Below are 17,507 nucleotides of genomic sequence, written 5' to 3' on the forward strand. Positions count from 1 at the left end.
CAGGGATCTATGTACATGGACACCGAGATCCCTCTGCTCATCCACACTACCAATAATTTTACCATTAGCCAAATAGTCCGCATTCCTGTTATTCTTTCCAAAGTGAATCACCTCACACTACTCTACCTTAAACTCCATTTGCCACCTCTCAGCCCAGCTTTGCAGCTTATCTATGTCCCTCTGTAACCTGCAACATCCTTCCACACTGTCTACAACTCCACCGACTTTAGTGTCGTCTGCAAATTTACTCACCCAACCTTCTGTGCCCTCCTCTAGGTCATTTATAAAAATGACAAACAGCAACGGCCCCAGAACAGATCCTTGTGGTACGCCACTTGTAACTGAACTCCATTCTGAACATTTGCCATCAACCACCACCCTCTGTCTTCTTTCAACTAACCAATTTCTGATCCACATCTCCAAATCACCCTCAATCCCCAGCCTCCGTATTTTCTGCAATAGCCGACCGTGGGGAACCTTATCAAACGTTTTACTGAAATCCAAATACACCACATCAACTGCTCTACCCTTGTCTACCTGTTCAGTCACCTTCTCAAAGAACTCGATAAGGTTTGTGAGGCATGACCTACCCTTCACAAAACCATGCTGACTATCCCTAATCATATTATTCCTATCTAGATGATTATAAATCGTATCTCTTATAATCCTCTCTAAGACTTTACCCACAACAGACATGAGGCTCACCGGCCTATAGTTACCGGGGTTATCTCTACTCTCCTTCTTGAACAAAGGGACCACATTTGCTATCCTCCAGTCCTCTGGCACTATTCCTGTAGCCAATGATGACATAAAAATCAAAGCCAAAGGCTCAGCAATCTCTTCCCTGGCTTCCCAGAGAATCCTAGGATAAATCCCATCAGGCCCCGGGGACTTATCTATTTTCACCTTGTCCAGAATTGCCAACAGTTCTTCCCTACGCACCTCAATGCCATCTATTCTAATAGCCTGGGTCTCAGCATTCTCCTCCACAACATTATCTTTTTCCTGAGTGAATACTGACGAAAAGTATTAATTTAGTATCTCGCTTATCTCCTCAGCCTCCACACACAACTTCCCACCACTGTCCTTGACTGGCCCTACTCTTACCCGAGTCATTCTTTTATTCCTGACATACCTACAGAAAGCTTTTGGGTTTTCCTTGATCCTACCTGCCAAAGACTTCTCATGTCCCCTCCTTGTTCGTCTTAGCTCTCTCTTTAGATCCTTCCTCGCTTCCTTGTAACTATCAAGCGCCCCAACTGAAACTTCACGCCTCATCTTCACATAGGCCTCCTTCTTCCTCTTAACAAGAGATTCCACTTCTTTGGTAAACCACGGTTCCCTCGCTCTACCCCTTCCTCCCTGCGTGACTGGTACGTACTTAACAAGAACATGCAATAGCTGTTCCTTGAACAAGCTCCACATATCCAGTGTGCCCAACCCTTGCAGCCTACTTCTCCAACCTACACATCCTAAGTCATGTCTAATGGCATCATAATTGCCCTTCCCCCAGCTATAACTCTTGCCTTGCGGGGTATATTTATCCCTTTCCATCACTAACGTAAAGGTCACCGAATTGTGGTCACTGTTTCCAAAGTGCTCACCTACCTCCAGATCTAACACCTGGCCTGGTTCATTACCCAAAACCAAATCCAATGTGGCCTCGCCTCTTGTTGGCCTGTCAACATATTGTGTCAGGAAACCCTCCTGCACACATTGTACAAAGAACGACCCATCTAATGTACTCGAACTATATCTTTTCCAGTCAATATTTGGAAAGTTAAAGTCTCCCATAACAACTACCCTGTTACTTTCGCTCTTTTCCAGAATCATCTTCGCCATCCTTTCCTCTACATCCCTAGAACTATTAGGTGGCCTATAGAAAACTCCCAACAGGGTGACCTCTCCTTTCCTGTTTCTAACCTCAGCCCATACTACCTCGGAAGAAGAGTCCCCATCTAGCATCCTTTCCGCCACCGTAATACTGTCCTTGACTAGCAGCGCCACACCTCCCCCTCTTTTGCCCCCTACTCTGAGCTTACTAAAACACCTAAACACCGGAACCTGCAGCAACCATTCCTGTCCCTGCTCTATCCATGTCTCTGAAATGGCCACAACATCGAAGTCCCAGGTACCAACCCATGCTGCCAGTTCCCCTACCTTATTTCGTATACTCCTGGCATTGAAGTAGACACACTTCAAACCACAGACCTGAACACTGCCGCCCTCCTGCGAAGTCAAATCTGTGCTCCTGACCTCTATACTCTCAATCTCCCGTACCCCAAAACTACAATCCAGGTTCCCATGCCCCTGCTGAATTAGTTTAAACCCCTCAAAGAGCACTAACAAATCTCCCCCCCCAGGATATTGGTGCCCCTCAGGTTCAGATGTAGACCATCCTGTCTATAGAGGTCCCACCTTCCCCAGAAAGAGCCCCAGTTATCCAGAAATCTGAATCCCTCCCGCCTGCACCATCCCTATAGCCACGTGTTTAATTGCTCTCTCTCCCTATTCCTCGTCTCACTATCACGTGGCACAGGCAACAACCCAGAGATAACAACTCTGTTTGTTCTCGCTCTGAGCTTCCATCCTAGCTCCCTAAAGGCCTGCCTGACATCCTTGTCCCCTTTCCTACCTATGTCATTCGTGCCAATGTGGACTACGACTTGGGGCTGCTCCCCCTCCCCCTTAAGGACCCGGAAAACACGATCCGAGACATAGAACATAGAACATAGAACAGTACAGCACAGAACAGGCCCTTCGGCCCTCAATGTTGTGCCGAGCCATGATGACCCTACTCAAACCCACGTATCCACCCTATACCCGTAACCCAACAACCCCCCCCAAACCTTACTTTTATTAGGACACTACGGGCAATTTAGCATGGCCAACCCACCTAACCCGCACATCTTTGGACTGTGGGAGGAAACCGGAGCACCCGGAGGAAACCCACGCACACAGGGGGAGGACGTGCAGACTCCACACAGACAGTGACCCAGCCGGGAATCGAACCTGGGACCCTGGAGCTGTGAAGCAGTTATGCTAACCACCATGCTACCCTGCTGCCCCCATCACGTACCCTTGCACCTGGGAGGCAACATACCAAACGTGAGTCTCTCTCGCTCCCACAAAATCTCCTATCTGTGCCCCTGACTATTGAGTCCCCAAGTACTAATGTTCTACTCCTTTCCCCCCTTCCCTTCTGAGCAACAGGGACAGACTCCGTGCCAGAGGCCCGTACCCCATGGCTTACCCCTGGTAAGTCGTCCCCCCCACAAGTATCCAAAACGGTATACTTGTTACTAAGGGGAACGACCACAGGGGATCCCTGTACTGACTGCTTACCCCCAGCCCCTCTCACCGTCACCCATCTATCTTTATTCTTTGGTGTAACTACCTCCCTGAAGCTTCTATCTATGACCCCCTCTGCCTCCCGAATGATCTGAAGTTCATCCAGCTCAAGCTCCAGGTCCCTAACACGTTTTTTGAGGAGCTGGAGTTGGGTGCACTTCCCACAGATGAAATCAGCAGAGACACTGACAGCGTCCCTCACCTCAAACATTCTGCAGGAGGAGCATTGTACTGCCTTCCCTGACATCACCTCTAGATTTTAAAAAAAAACAAGAAAAAGAAAGGAAGAGCTTCCCTGATATTCCCTCAAACCCTGCTCCCGCTGAAAGGTAAGCAAATTTAAAGGCACTCACTCACCTTCACGACAGGCCCCTGCTCCCGCTTCCCAACGACCGTGGGTTTTATTTTGGTTAGAGCAGGAGGTAGGGTGGGAAACATTGGCGAAGTGTTTCGGGTTTAACTGTCACTTGACAACAGCCCCTCCACAAACCACCTTCAAATTAGGCTGACCGCACTGCACGTATGCAAATTTCCCCAGAACAGATGATCAGTAGTTCTGCTCTGCTGCCCTCTGCTGGATGCTTGCCTTCACTCAAACTCCTCGGGTCTCCTTCGCAGGTACACCTTCAAATTAGGCTGACCGCACTGCACGTATGCAAATTTCCCCAGAACAGATGATCAGTAGCTCTGCTCTGCTGCCCTCTGCTGGATTCTTTGGAGAAGGTGCAGAGGAGGTTCACCAGGATGTTGCCTGGTATGGAGGGTGCTAGCTATGAAGAGAGGTTGAGTAGATTAGGGTTATTTTCATTAGAAAGACGGAGGTTGAGGGGGGACCTCATTGAGGTCTACAAAATCATGAGAAGTATAAATAGGATGGATAGCAACAAGCTTTTTCCCCAGAGTGGGGACTCAATTACTAGTGGTCATAAGTTCAAGGTGAGAGGGGAAAAGTCCAAGGGTGATATGCGTGGAAAGTTCTTTATGCAGAAGGTGGTGGGTGCCTGGAACACATTGCCGGCGAAGGTGATAGAGGCGGGCACGATCGCGTCATTTAATATGTATCTAGACAAATACATGAATGGGCAGGGAGCAGAGGGATACAGATCCTTGGAAAGTAGACGACAGCTTTAGATAGAGGTTCTGGATAAGCGCAGGCTTGGAGGGCTGAAAGGCCTGCTCCTGTGCTGTAATTTTTCTTTGTTCTTTGTTCTGACGCTGTAGTAACTGGGACCCTGATGCTATAAGAACTGGGACCCTGATGCTGTCGATAATGGTACGCTGCTGTCACAAGAACTGGGACCCTGACAGAATGGAAACTGGGACTGTAGTACCTGGACCATGACGCTGTAGTAACTGGAAAACAGACGCTATTGTAAGAGGGGCACTGATGCTCTAGTAACTGGTATACTGACACTACAGTAACTGGGATCCTGACGCTATAGAAACTGGGCCAATGACATTATAGTAACTTGGACGCTGTTGCTATAGTCACTGGAATACGGACGCTACAGTAACTGGGACCCTGACACTATAGAAACTGGGTCACTGACACTATAGTAACTGGGACACTGATGCTAAAGTAACTGGGATACTGACCGTATAGAAACTGGGATCCTGGCACGATAGTAACTGGTACTCTGATGCTGTGGTAACAATGACCCTGAAGCTGTAGTAATGGGGACACCGATGCTGATGCTGCTGCTGATGCTGCTGTAACTGGGCCACTTATGCCAAAGTAACTGGGACAATGATGCTATAGTAACTGGGATACTGGCATGATAGTAACTGGGACAATGATGCTATAGTAACTGGGATACTGGCATTATAGTAACTGGGACAATGATGCTATAGTAACTGGGATACTGGCATTATAGTAACTGGGACAATGATGCTATAGTAACTGGGATACTGGCATTATAGTAACTGGGACAATGATGCTATAGTAACTGGGATACTGGCATTATAGTAACTGGGACAATGATGCTATAGTAACTGGGATACTGGCATTATAGTAACTGGGACAATGATCCTCGAGTAACATCACTGAAGCTATAGTAACTGAGGCACTGAATCTTTAGTAACTGGGACACTGATGCTATCGTAACTGGGACCCTCTCACATTCATAACTGTTACCATAAAGCTGCAGTAACTGGGACCCTGACACTATAATAACAAGAACACGGATTCTATAGTAACTGGCACCCAGATCGTCTAGTAACTGGGACCCTGATGCTATAGTGACTGGGACACTGATGCTTTAGTAACGGGTACCCTGAGGCTATAGGAACTGGGATCCTGATGGTACAGTAACTGGTACTGTGATGCTGTAGTCGCTGTGACCCTGAAGCAGTTGTAATGGCGACACCAATGCTTTTGCAACTGGGGCACGTATGCTACAGTAGCTCTGACGCCGACACTATAGTAACTGGGACACTGACGCTATAGTAACTGGGATACTGACACTATAGTAACTGGGACACTGACGCTATTGTAACTGGGATACTGACGCTATAGTAACTGGGACACTGACACTATAGTAAATGGGACACTGACGCTATAGTAACTGGGGCACTGACACTATAGTAACTGGGACACTGACGCTATAGTAACTGGGATACTGACACTATAGTAACTGGGACACTGACGCTATAGTAACTGGGATACTGACACTATAGTAAATGGGACACTGAAGCTATAGTAACTGGGATACTGACGCTATAGTAACTGGGACACTGACGCTATAGTAACTGGGACACTGACGCTATAGTAACTGGGATACTGACGTTATAGTAACTGGGACACTGACGCTATAGTAACTGGGACACTGACGCTATAGTAACTGGGACACTGACGCTATAGTAACTGGGACACTGACGCTATAGTAACTGGGATACTGACGCTATAGTAACTGGGACACTGACGCTATAGTAACTGGGATACTGACACTATAGTAACTGGGGTACTGAAGCTATAGTAACTGGGATACTGACGCTATAGTAACTGGGACACTGACGCTATAGTAACTGGGATACTGACGCTATAGTAACTGGGACACTGACGCTATAGTAACTGGGACACTGACGCTATAGTAACTGGGACACCTACGCTATAGTAACTGGGACACTGACGCTATAGTAACTGGGACACTGACGCTATAGTAACTGGGAAACTGAAACTGCAATATCAGAGTAACTGAAACTCCATTACCAGGGTAACTGAAACTCCAATACCAGAGTAACTGAGACTCCAACACCAGAGTAACTGAGACTCCAACACCAGAGTAACTGGGACTCCACTACCAGAGTAACTGGGGTTCCAAAACCAGAGTAAGTGGGACTCCAACACCACAGTAACTAGGAATCCAGCATCAGAGAAACTGATGCTCCTATACCAGAGTAACTGAAACTCTAATACCAGAGTAACTGAGAATCCAATACCAGAGAAATTGGGACCCCATTACCAGGGTAACTGAAACACTAACACCAGAGTAACTGAAACTGCAATACCAGATTAACAGAAACTGCAATACCTGAGAAACTGAAACTGCAATATCAGAGTAACTGAAACTCCATTACCGGGGTAACTGAAACACTAACACCAGAGTAACTTAAACTCCAATACCAGAGTAACTGAGACTCCAACACCAGAGTAACTGGGGTTCCAAAACCAGAGTAAGTGGGACTCCAACACCACAGTAACTAGGAATCCAGCATCAGAGAAACTGATGCTCCTATACCAGAGTAACTGAAACTCCAATTGCTGAGTAACTGAATCTCCCATGCCAGTGTAATTCAAATTCCAATGCCGGAATAATTCAAATTCAAAAACTCTAATACTGGACTGACAGAAACTCCAATACCAGAGTAACTGGGACCCCAATACCAAAGTAACTGGGACTCCAATATCAGAGTAACTGAAACTCCGATGACAAAGTAAATGAAGCTCAAATATCAGAGTAACCTAAACTTAAATACCAGAATAATTGGGAATCCAATACCAGAGTAACTGAAACTCCAATACCAGAGAAACTGAAACTCTAATACCGCAGTAACTGAGACTCTAATACCAGAGGAATTGTGACTCCAATACCAGGGTAACTGGGACTCAAATACCAGAGTAACTGGGACTCAAATACCAGAGTATCTGAAACCCCAAGACCAGAGTAACTGAAACTCCAAAACCAGAGTAACTGAAACTCCAATACCAGAGTAACTGGGACTCAAATACCAGAGTATCTGAAACCCCAAGACCAGAGTAACTGAAACTCCAAAACCAGAGTAACTGAAACTCCAAAACCAGAGTAACTGAAACTCCAATACCAGAGTAACTGAAACTCCAATACCAGAGTAACTGAAACCCCAAGACCAGCGTAACTGAAACCCCAAAACCAGAGTAACTGAAACCCCAATACCAGCGTAACTGAAACCCCAATACCAGCGTAACTGAAACCCCAATACAAGAGTAACTGGAACTCTAATACCAGAGTAACTGAAACTCCAATACAAGAGTAACTGGAACTCTAATACCAGCGTAACTGAAACCCCAAAACCAGAGTAACTGAAACCCCAATACCAGCGTAACTGAAACCCCAATACCAGCGTAACTGAAACCCCAATACCAGCGTAACTGAAACCCCAATACCAGCGTAACTGAAACCCCAATACCAGCGTAACTGAAACCCCAATACCAGAGTAACTGAAACCCCAATACCAGCGTAACTGAAACCCCAATACCAGAGTAACTGAAACCCCAATACCAGAGTAACTGAAACTCCAGTACCAGAGTAACTGAAACTCCAGTACCAGAGTAACTGAAACTCCAATACCTGAGTAACTGAATCTACAACACCAGAGTAACTAAAACTCTAATACCAGCGTAACTGAAACTCTAATACCAGCGTAACTGAAACCCCAATACCAGAGTAACTGAAACTCCAATACCAGAGTAACTGAAACTCCAGTACCAGAGTAACTGAAACTCCAATACCTGAGTAACTGAAACTCCAGTACCAGAGTAACTGAAACTCCAATACCAGAGTAACTGAAACTCCAATACCAGAGTAACTGAAACTCCAATACCAGCGTAACTGAAACTCCAATACCTGAGTAACTGAAACTCCAATGCCATAGTAACTGAAATTTCAATACCAGAGTAACTGAAACTGCCAAACCAGAGTAACTGGGACTACAATACCAGAGTAACTGGGGCTGCAATGCCAGGGTAACTGGAAATCCAATACCAGAGTAACTGAAACTCCAATCCCAGAGTAACTGATGCTCCAATACCAGAGTAACAGGGACTCTGATTCCAGAGTAACTAAAACATCAATACCAGAGTAACTGTTCCAATACCAGAGTAATTAAATCTCCAATACGAGAGTAACTGAAAGTCCAATACCAGAGTAACTGGGACTCAAATACCAGAGTAACTGAAACCCCAATACCAGAGTAACTGAAACCCCAATACCAGAGTAACTGAAACTCTAATACTAGAGTAACTGTGACTCCAAAACCAGAGTAACTGAAACTCCAATACCTGAGTAACTGTGACTCCAAAACCAGTGTAACTGAAACCCCAATACCAGAGTAACTGAAAGCCCAATACCTGAGTAACTGAAACTCCAATACTAGACTAACTGTGACTCCAATACCAGAGTAACTGAAAATCCAACACCCATGTAACTGAGACTCCAACATTAGAGTAACTGAAACTGCAATACGAGAGTAACTGAAACTCCAATACCTGAGTAACTGAAACTGCAATACGAGAGTAACTGAAACCCCAATACGAGAGTAACAGAAACTGCAATATCAGAGTAATGGAAATGCCAATACCAGATTAAGTGGGACTACAAAACCTGAGTAACTGAAACTCCAATACCAGATTTACAGAAACTCCAAGACCAAAGTAACTGGGACTCCAACACCAGACTAACTATGACTTCAATACCAGAGTAACTGAAACTCCAATACCAGCGTAATTGGGTCTCCAACACCAGAGTAACTGAAATTCCAATACCAGAGTAACTGGGACTCCCTCACCAGAGTAACTGGGTGATCAAAACCAGAGTAACTGTTTGCCCAGGACCAGAGTAACTGGACCCTAACACCCCAGTAACAGCGACTCCAACACCAGAGTAATTGGGACCCGAACAACAGAGTAACTGGGGCGCGGTCCAATTGCCACGCTGCACCTGAAATGCAGCTCGCTGCGGCACAGTGTGGCAGATAAAAGCTGGAAAACCCTGTTCATGCGATCTACCTGGCTTTCAGCGCCTCGCGAGATCCAATGCGATTTTGCGCGATGTTGCAATATAAATCCGGCCCACTGTAGGCTGGATCACTTCATGGCAAATCTGCATATTATAGTGAATCAATTAGTCTCTCTCTAATCTGCGGATTCCTGAGATACCCAGCGGTTTGGGATTGATCATCTACGCCTCGGATACCTCGGCGAGTGCCGTACAGCACTCGTCCTCACCAACGGGAACCAGATGGAACGGCACTTGTGGGGGTCTCACAGAGGTCCCAGGATCTCAGCTGCATGCTTTTTGGGAATGGTGATGCACCGGGACTGATGGTCCAGCCTGGCACTACCAGGGTGCCCAAGTGGCACTACTAGCTGGCGTGGGTACTGCCATGGTGTCAAACTGGCAGTTTTTGCACACGCGTGACCAGACTGGGGTGCCACGCGTTGGTGTTGGGGGGCTGGCGGGGACTCTTCCATAGTGCGTTGGGTCCGGGGGGTGTACGGGGGCCTCGGAGACCGGGGTGTCATTTAAAAATGGCTTTTCAATCTCTCGTTTCATTGGGAGCACCGGTGAGCGGAGGTCCCTAGTGTACAAAATGGGACTATGTGCGGCCTCGGCCGTGTGGTACCCGCTGAGGCCCCTTATACAATGTGAGTCACCGGGAAATACACTGCTAAACGCGCCCACTGTGGGATCTTGTTCCAAATTAGGTGAATCGAGCTCAGGGACTCCAACACCAGAGTAATTGTGGTTAGCACAACTGTTTCACAGCTCCAGGGTCCCAGATTCGATTCCCGTCTTGTGCAGAGTCTGCACGTTATCCCCGTGTGTGCATGGGTTTCCTCCAGGTGCTCCGGTTACCTCCTACAGTCCAAAGATTTGCAGATTAGGTGGATTGGCCATGCTAAATTTCTCTTAGTTTCCAAAATTGCCCTTAGTGTTGGGTGGGGTTACTGGGTTATGGGGATAGGGTGGAGGTGTGGGTTTGGGTAGGGTGCTCTTTCCAAGAGCCGGTGCAGACTCGATGGGCCGAATGGCCTCCTTCTGCACTGTAAATTCTATGATTCCATGATAACAGGGACCCCAAAATGAGATTAACAGGGACCCCAACACCACAATAACCTGGTCCCCGAACGACAAACACCACATTATTAACCGGGTTCATATACTTCTGTGATTTGTTGTGGCACTAATTGAGAAATATTTTACTCTTGTTACCAGTTCTAGTCTGTGTTTCTCTAATTTGTGTCCTGACTATTGATTCTCATTTCTTTTGAGAGTAGCGAAGCTGGAACAGCCTATGATTCGCCATGTACATCATCATCGTATGAAAAGCCACTGTCTGATTATAGATTGGAAGCTGGATATTAGTCCGCCAATTGAATGCGAGTTTCAGTACAGAGAACATCAGAATCCTACCTGGAGACAGGTTTGTGCTGATTGCTATCATAGAACATAGAACATTACAGTGCAGTACAGGCCCTTCGGCCCTCGATGTTCTGCTGACCTGTGAAACCACTCTAAAGCCCATCTACACTATTCCCATATCATCCATATATTTATCGAATTACCATTTAAATGCCCTTAATGTTGGCGTGTCCACTACTGTTGCAAGCAGGGCATTCCACGCTCTTACTACTCTCTGAGTAAAGAACCTACCTCTGACATCTGTCCTATATCTATCTCCCCTCAATTTAAAGCTATGTCCCCTCGTGCTAGACATCACCATCCGAGGAAAAAGGCTTTCACTGTCCACCCTATCTAATCATCTGATCATCTTGTATGCCTCAATTAAGTCACCTCTTAACCTTCTCTCAAACGAAAACAGCCTTAACTCCCTCAGCCTTTCCTCATAAGATCTTCCCTCCATACCAGGCAACATCTTGGTAAATCTCCTCCACACCCTTTCCAATGCTTCCTCATCCCTCCTATAATGCGGCGACCAGAACTGCACGCAATACTCCAAATGCGGCCGCACCAGAGTTCTGTGCAGCCGCAACATGACCTCATGGCTCCGAAACTCAATCCCTCCACCGTACGCCTTCTTAACAGCCCTATGAACCTTGGTGGCAACTTTCAGGGATCTATGTACATGGACACCAAGATCTCTCTGCTCATCCACACTACCAAGAATCTTACCATTAGCCCAGTACTCTGTATTCCTGTTACTTCTTCCAAAATTAATCACTTCACACTTTTCTGCATTAAACTCCATTTGACACCTCTTAGCCCAGCTCTGCAGCTTATCTATGTCCCTCTGTAACCTGCAACACCTTTCCACACTGTCCACAACTCCATCGACTTTAGTGTCATCTGCAAATTTACTTCTACGCACTCCTCCAGGTCATTTATAAAAATGACAAACAGCAGTGGCCCCAAAACAGATCCTTGTGGTGCACCACTAGTAACTGGAATCCAGGCTGAACATTTCTCATCAATCACCACCTCTGTCTTCTTCCAGCTAGCCAATTTCTGATCCAAACTGCTAAATCACCCTGAATCCCATGCCTCCGTATTTTCTGCAATAGCCTACCGTGGGGAACTTTATCAAACGCTTTACTGAAATCCATATACACCACATCAACTGCTTTACCCTCGTCCACCTGTTTGGTCACCATCTCAAAGAACTCAATGAGGTTTGTGAGGCACGACCTACCCTTCACAAAACTGTGTTGACTCTCCCTAATCAAATTATTCCTTTCTAGATTATTATAAATCCTATCTCTTATAAACCTTTCCAAGACTTTGCCCACAACAGAAGTAAGGCTCACTGGTCTATAGTTACCGGGGATGTCTCTACTCTCCTTCTTGAACAAGGGGACAACATTTTCTATCCTCCAGTCTTCTAGCACTATTCATGTCGACAATGACGACATGAAGATCAAAGTCAAAGGCTCAGCAATCTCCTCTCTAGCTTCCCAGAGAATCCTACGATAAATCCCATCCGGCCCAGGGGACTTATCTATTTTCACACTTTCCAGAATTGCTAACACCTCCTCCTTATGAACCTCAAGCCCTTCTAGTTTAGGAGCCTGTATCTCAGTATTCTCCTCGACAACATTGTCGTTTTCCTGTGCGAATACTGACGAAAAATATTCATTTAGCACCAGGATGCTCCTGGCCTTGAATTAGACACACTTTAAACCATCTTCCTGCCTGCGGGTACACTCCTGCAACCTTGAAACCTTATTCATGACCTCACTACTCTCAACCTCCTGTGTGCTGGAGCTACAGTTCAGGTTCCCAACCCCCTGCTGAATTAGTTTAAACCCTCCCAAAGGGCATTAGCAAATTTCCCCCCCAGGATATTGGTACCCCTCTGGTCCAGGTGTAGACCATCCCATTTGTAGAGGTCCCACCTACCCCAGAATGAGCTCCAATTATCTAGGTATCTGAAACCCTCCCTCCTGCACCACCCCTGTAGCCAACTGCTCTCTCTCCCTATTACTTGTCTCGCTAGCACGTGGCACGGGTAACAACCCAGAGATAATAACTCTGTTTGTTCTGGCTCTAAGTTTCCACGCTAGCTCCCTGAATTCCTGCCTTGCATCCCTATCCCTTTTCCTACCTATATCGTTGGTGCCTATGTGGACCACGACTTGGGGCTGCTCCCCCTCCCCCTTAAGGATCCCGAAAACACGATCTGAGACATCATGTCTTGTCTGCTTGGAGGACTTCAGATGCAAAGCAGCGCCTGCCCACAGCTGCGTTGGACTGAATAGATTTTGAGAAATGCTTTATTTTTATTTCTACAGAAGTTGGCGACTATGAATAAAATGCACCGAGAACAATGTCTGTGTCATTTGTCACCTGGAACAGAGTACCGTGTCCGACTTCGCTGCAAATTACGTGGTAGGAAGGGATATTGGAGCGACTGGAGCCTGGAACACCCTGGACATACTTCTGAGAGCCGTAGGTACCGGGAGGTCTGGGGTGGGCTTTTTCCAGCAGTGAACACTTAACCATCGACCAAAGATGCTGGTGTGATTTTCAAGTTTGTTTTTTTGGGTGCAAATATAAATTTGGGTTCCTTACAATCCTTCATAAAACAATGATTAGGCTTGAACAAGAACTGTCCAACCTGGTTTTGAAGAGGGTGTGTAGGTAATTTTGAGAATTATCCCTGTGATGAGGTATTTCAGTCTGTAACCAGACTGGAGAAACTGCGATTGTCCTTCATAGAATCCCTACATTCAACCCATCGAGTCTGCACTGACCCTCTAAAAGGGTACCGTACCCAGGTCCACTCCCACGTCCCAACCCCGCAACCTCACCTAACCTGCACATGGCTGGTTTAGCTCAGCGGGCTAGACAGCTGGGTTGAGATGCAGAATAAGGCCTGCAGCACGGGTTCAATTCCCATACCAGCTGAGAATTCTTAATTCTCCTTCTGTGTATCCAAACAGGTGCCGGAATGTGGCGACTAGAGGCTTTTCACATCAGCTTAATTGCTGTGTGAATGTAAGTCTACTTGTGACAATAAAAAGATTATCTCTGGACATTCAGAGGAAACCCACCCAAACATGGGGAGAAAGTGCAAACTCTGCACAGACAGTCACCCAAGGCCGGATTGAACCCTGCTCCCTGGAGCTGTGAGGCAGGAATGTGCCACTGTGCCACCGTGTCACACCCTCTGAGATGCAGGTTCAGGAGACATGCATGTTTTGACAGTTTGAATACATAGAAATTGTTTCCAGTGAGAGAGGAGATGTGTCCAGAGAACACAGATTTCAGATAATTGTCACAATAATGAGAGGTGAGGGGAGGATTGTTTTCATAACACGTCATTTGGAACTGGAATGCACTGCCTGAACATTCAAAATAGAATTAGATAAACATTCAAAGGAGAAAGGGGTTCAGGGGTATTGTTAATGAGCAAGGAGTGCAGGATTGACCAGAAAGTTCTTTCAAAGAGCGAACATAGGCGCAATAGACCAAAGAGCCTTCCGTGTTATTTAATTCTAGAATTCACCCAACAACCCCCAGAAAATTGAGGTTTAAAGGTTTGTATGACCTACACATAGTGTAGGGTGTAATGTCACTGACAAGCAGATTTCAACACTTGGCATATTTGCTGGTGAGTCTAAGACAGATGGTGCTGAATGATGAGAATAAAGCTCACAAAATATTCTCATTACACAATGTTCATCACACAACTTTTCTACATAGTTGGGATTCCTCAATGGACCGTTGCAATGGACCATTGAACTGCTCCATCGAACACTCCCAGGATCGGTACAAAACGGTGTCAGATACAGAATAAAATTTCCGCTACACTCACTACCAAACACTCCCAGGATAGATACATCGCGGTGATAGATAGAGAGTAAAGATACCTCTACACTTTCACCATCAAACAGCCGCAAGCCAGGTACAGCACAGGGTTAGACACAGAGTAAAGCTCCCTCTACACTGCCCCCATCAAACACTCCTGGAACTGGTACAGCACGAGGTTAGATACAGAGTAAAGCTCTCTCTACACTGTCCCTATCAAACACTCCCAGGACAGGTACAGCACAGGGTTAGATACAGAGTAAAGCTCTCTCTACACTGTCCCTATCAAACACTCCCAGTACAGGTACAGCACAGGGTTAGATACAGAGTAAAGCTCCCTCTACACTGTCCCCATCAAACACTCCCAGTACAGGTACAGCACAGGGTTAGATACAGAGTAAAGTTCCCTTCACATTGTCCCACCAAACAATCCCAGGAAAAGGACAGCAGGGAGTTAGATACAGAGTAAATTCCCTGCACACTGTCACCATCAAACATAAGAACATAAGAACTAGGAGCAGAAGTAGACTGTCCGGCCCTTCGAGCCTGCTCCGCCATTCTATAAGATCATGGCTGATCTTTTCGTGGTCTCAGGACCACTTTCCCGCATTCTCGCCATATCCCGTAATTCCTTTATTTTTCAACAAACATCTACCCTACCTTTAAATATATTCAATGAAATGAAATGAAAATGAAAATCGCTTTTTGTCACGAGTAGGCTTCAAATTAAGTTACTGTGAAAAGCCCCTAGTCGCCACATTCCGGCGCCTGTTCGGGGAGGCTGTTAAGGGAATCGAACCGTGCTGCTGGCTTGCCTTGGTCTGCTTTCAAAGCCAGCGATTAGCCCTGTGAGCTAAACAGCCCCAATGAAGTAGCGTCTACTACTCCTTTCGGTAGGGAATTCCATACTTCAACAACCCTCTGGGTGAAGAAGTTCCTCCTTGATTCAGTCCTAAATCTGCTCCCCTAATCTTGAGGCTATGCCCTCTTGTCCTACTTTCACCTACCAGTGGAAACATCCTTTCTACTTTTATCTTATACATTCCCTTCAAAATTTTATATGTTTCTATTAGATACCCCCTCAACCTTCTGAATTCCAGTGAATATAATCCCAATCTACTCAGCCTCTCCTCATACGATAACCCCTCAACTCCGGAATCAGCCTAGTGAACCTCCTCTGCACTCCCTCTAGTGCTAGCACATCCTTTCTCAAGTGTGGAGACCAAAACTGCACACAGTACTCCAGGTGTGGCCTCACCAGCACCTTGTACAACTGCAACATTACCTCTCTACTTTTAAACTCAATCCCCTTCGCAATGAAGGACAAAATTCCATTTGCCTTCCTAATTACTTTTTGCACCTGCAGACCAACCTTCTGTGACTTTGGCACAAGTACACCCAGGTCCCTCTGCATAGCAGCATGCTGCAGCTTTTTACCATTTAAGTAATAACCCGTTCTATTGTTACTCCTACCAAAATGCATGACTTCACACTTATTGACATTATACTCCATCTGCCAGACCTTTGCCCACTCACTCAATGTGTCAATGTTCATCTGTAAGGTTTTACAGTCCTCAGTACACTTTGCTCTGCCACACACCTTCGTGTCATCTGCGTGTCAAACTTGGATACCTTACACTTAGTTCCCAACTCCAAACCGTCTATATAAATTGTAAATAATTGTGGTCCCAACACCGATCCCTGAGGCACACCACACGTCACTGATTGCCAGCCAGAATAGCACTCATTTATTCCCACTCTTTGTTTCCTGTTAGACAACCAATCCTCTATCCATGCTAGTACTCTACCCTTAACACCATGCATCCTTATCTTATGCAGCAGCCTCTTGTGCGGTACCTTGTCAAAGGCCTTTTGGAAATCAAGGTACACCATATCCACTGGGTCCCCTTTGTCTACCTTGCTCGAAATGTCTTCATAGAATTCCAAGAGATTCGTCAAGCATGACCTGCCCTGCATGAATCCATGCTGCGTCCGTCCAATGGGGCAATTTCTATTGAGGTGCCCTCCTATCTTTTTCTTGATAATAGACTCAAGCATCTTCCCCACGACAGAGGTTAAGCTAACCGGTCTATAATTCCCCATCTTTTGTCTACTTCCGTTTTTAAACAGTGGCGTCACATTTGCTGTTTTCCAATCCTCTGGGATTGCCCCAGTGTTCAGCGAATTTTGGAAAATTATCGCCAGTGCATCTGCTATTACTCCAGCCATCTCTTTCAGTACCCTGGGATGCATTCCATCAGGGCCTGGAGACTTATCTATCCTGAGCTCCATTAGCTTGCCCAACACTTGCTCTTTCGTGATAGTAATGGTTTCCAGGTCCTCACCTACCTTCTTCTCTCAGTCAAAGGCTGGCACGTTATTAGTGTCCTCCACTGTGAAGACCAATACAAAATATTTGTTCAATGCCTCCGCCATTTCATCATATCCCATAACTAAATGACCACTCTCATCCTCTAATGGACCAATGTTTACTTTAGCCACTCTTTTAGTTTTATATAATTATAAAAACTTTTGCTATCTGTCCTTATATTCTGTGCCAGTTTTTTTCAGTGTTTTATCTTACTTTTCTTTATGGCTCTTTTCGTGGCTTTCTGCTGACCTTTAAAGTTT

The 17,507-nt window shown here is 46.0% G+C and overlaps 1 protein-coding gene across 1 annotated transcript in view; it reads left to right on the top strand.

Annotated features, from left to right (window-relative positions):
* Window positions 1–17,507, top strand: part of LOC119969069 (interleukin-6 receptor subunit beta-like) — a 291,637-nt gene that overhangs the window by 89,671 nt on the left and 184,459 nt on the right. Inside the window, exons 6-7 of the mRNA XM_038802271.1 lie at window positions 10,886–11,031; window positions 13,358–13,514. Coding sequence (XP_038658199.1) covers window positions 10,886–11,031; window positions 13,358–13,514 — 303 coding nt within the window. The remainder of the gene's footprint in view (window positions 1–10,885; window positions 11,032–13,357; window positions 13,515–17,507) is intronic.

This window comes from Scyliorhinus canicula, chromosome 1 (genome assembly GCF_902713615.1).
Source record: "Scyliorhinus canicula chromosome 1, sScyCan1.1, whole genome shotgun sequence".
NCBI lineage: Eukaryota > Metazoa > Chordata > Chondrichthyes > Carcharhiniformes > Scyliorhinidae > Scyliorhinus > Scyliorhinus canicula.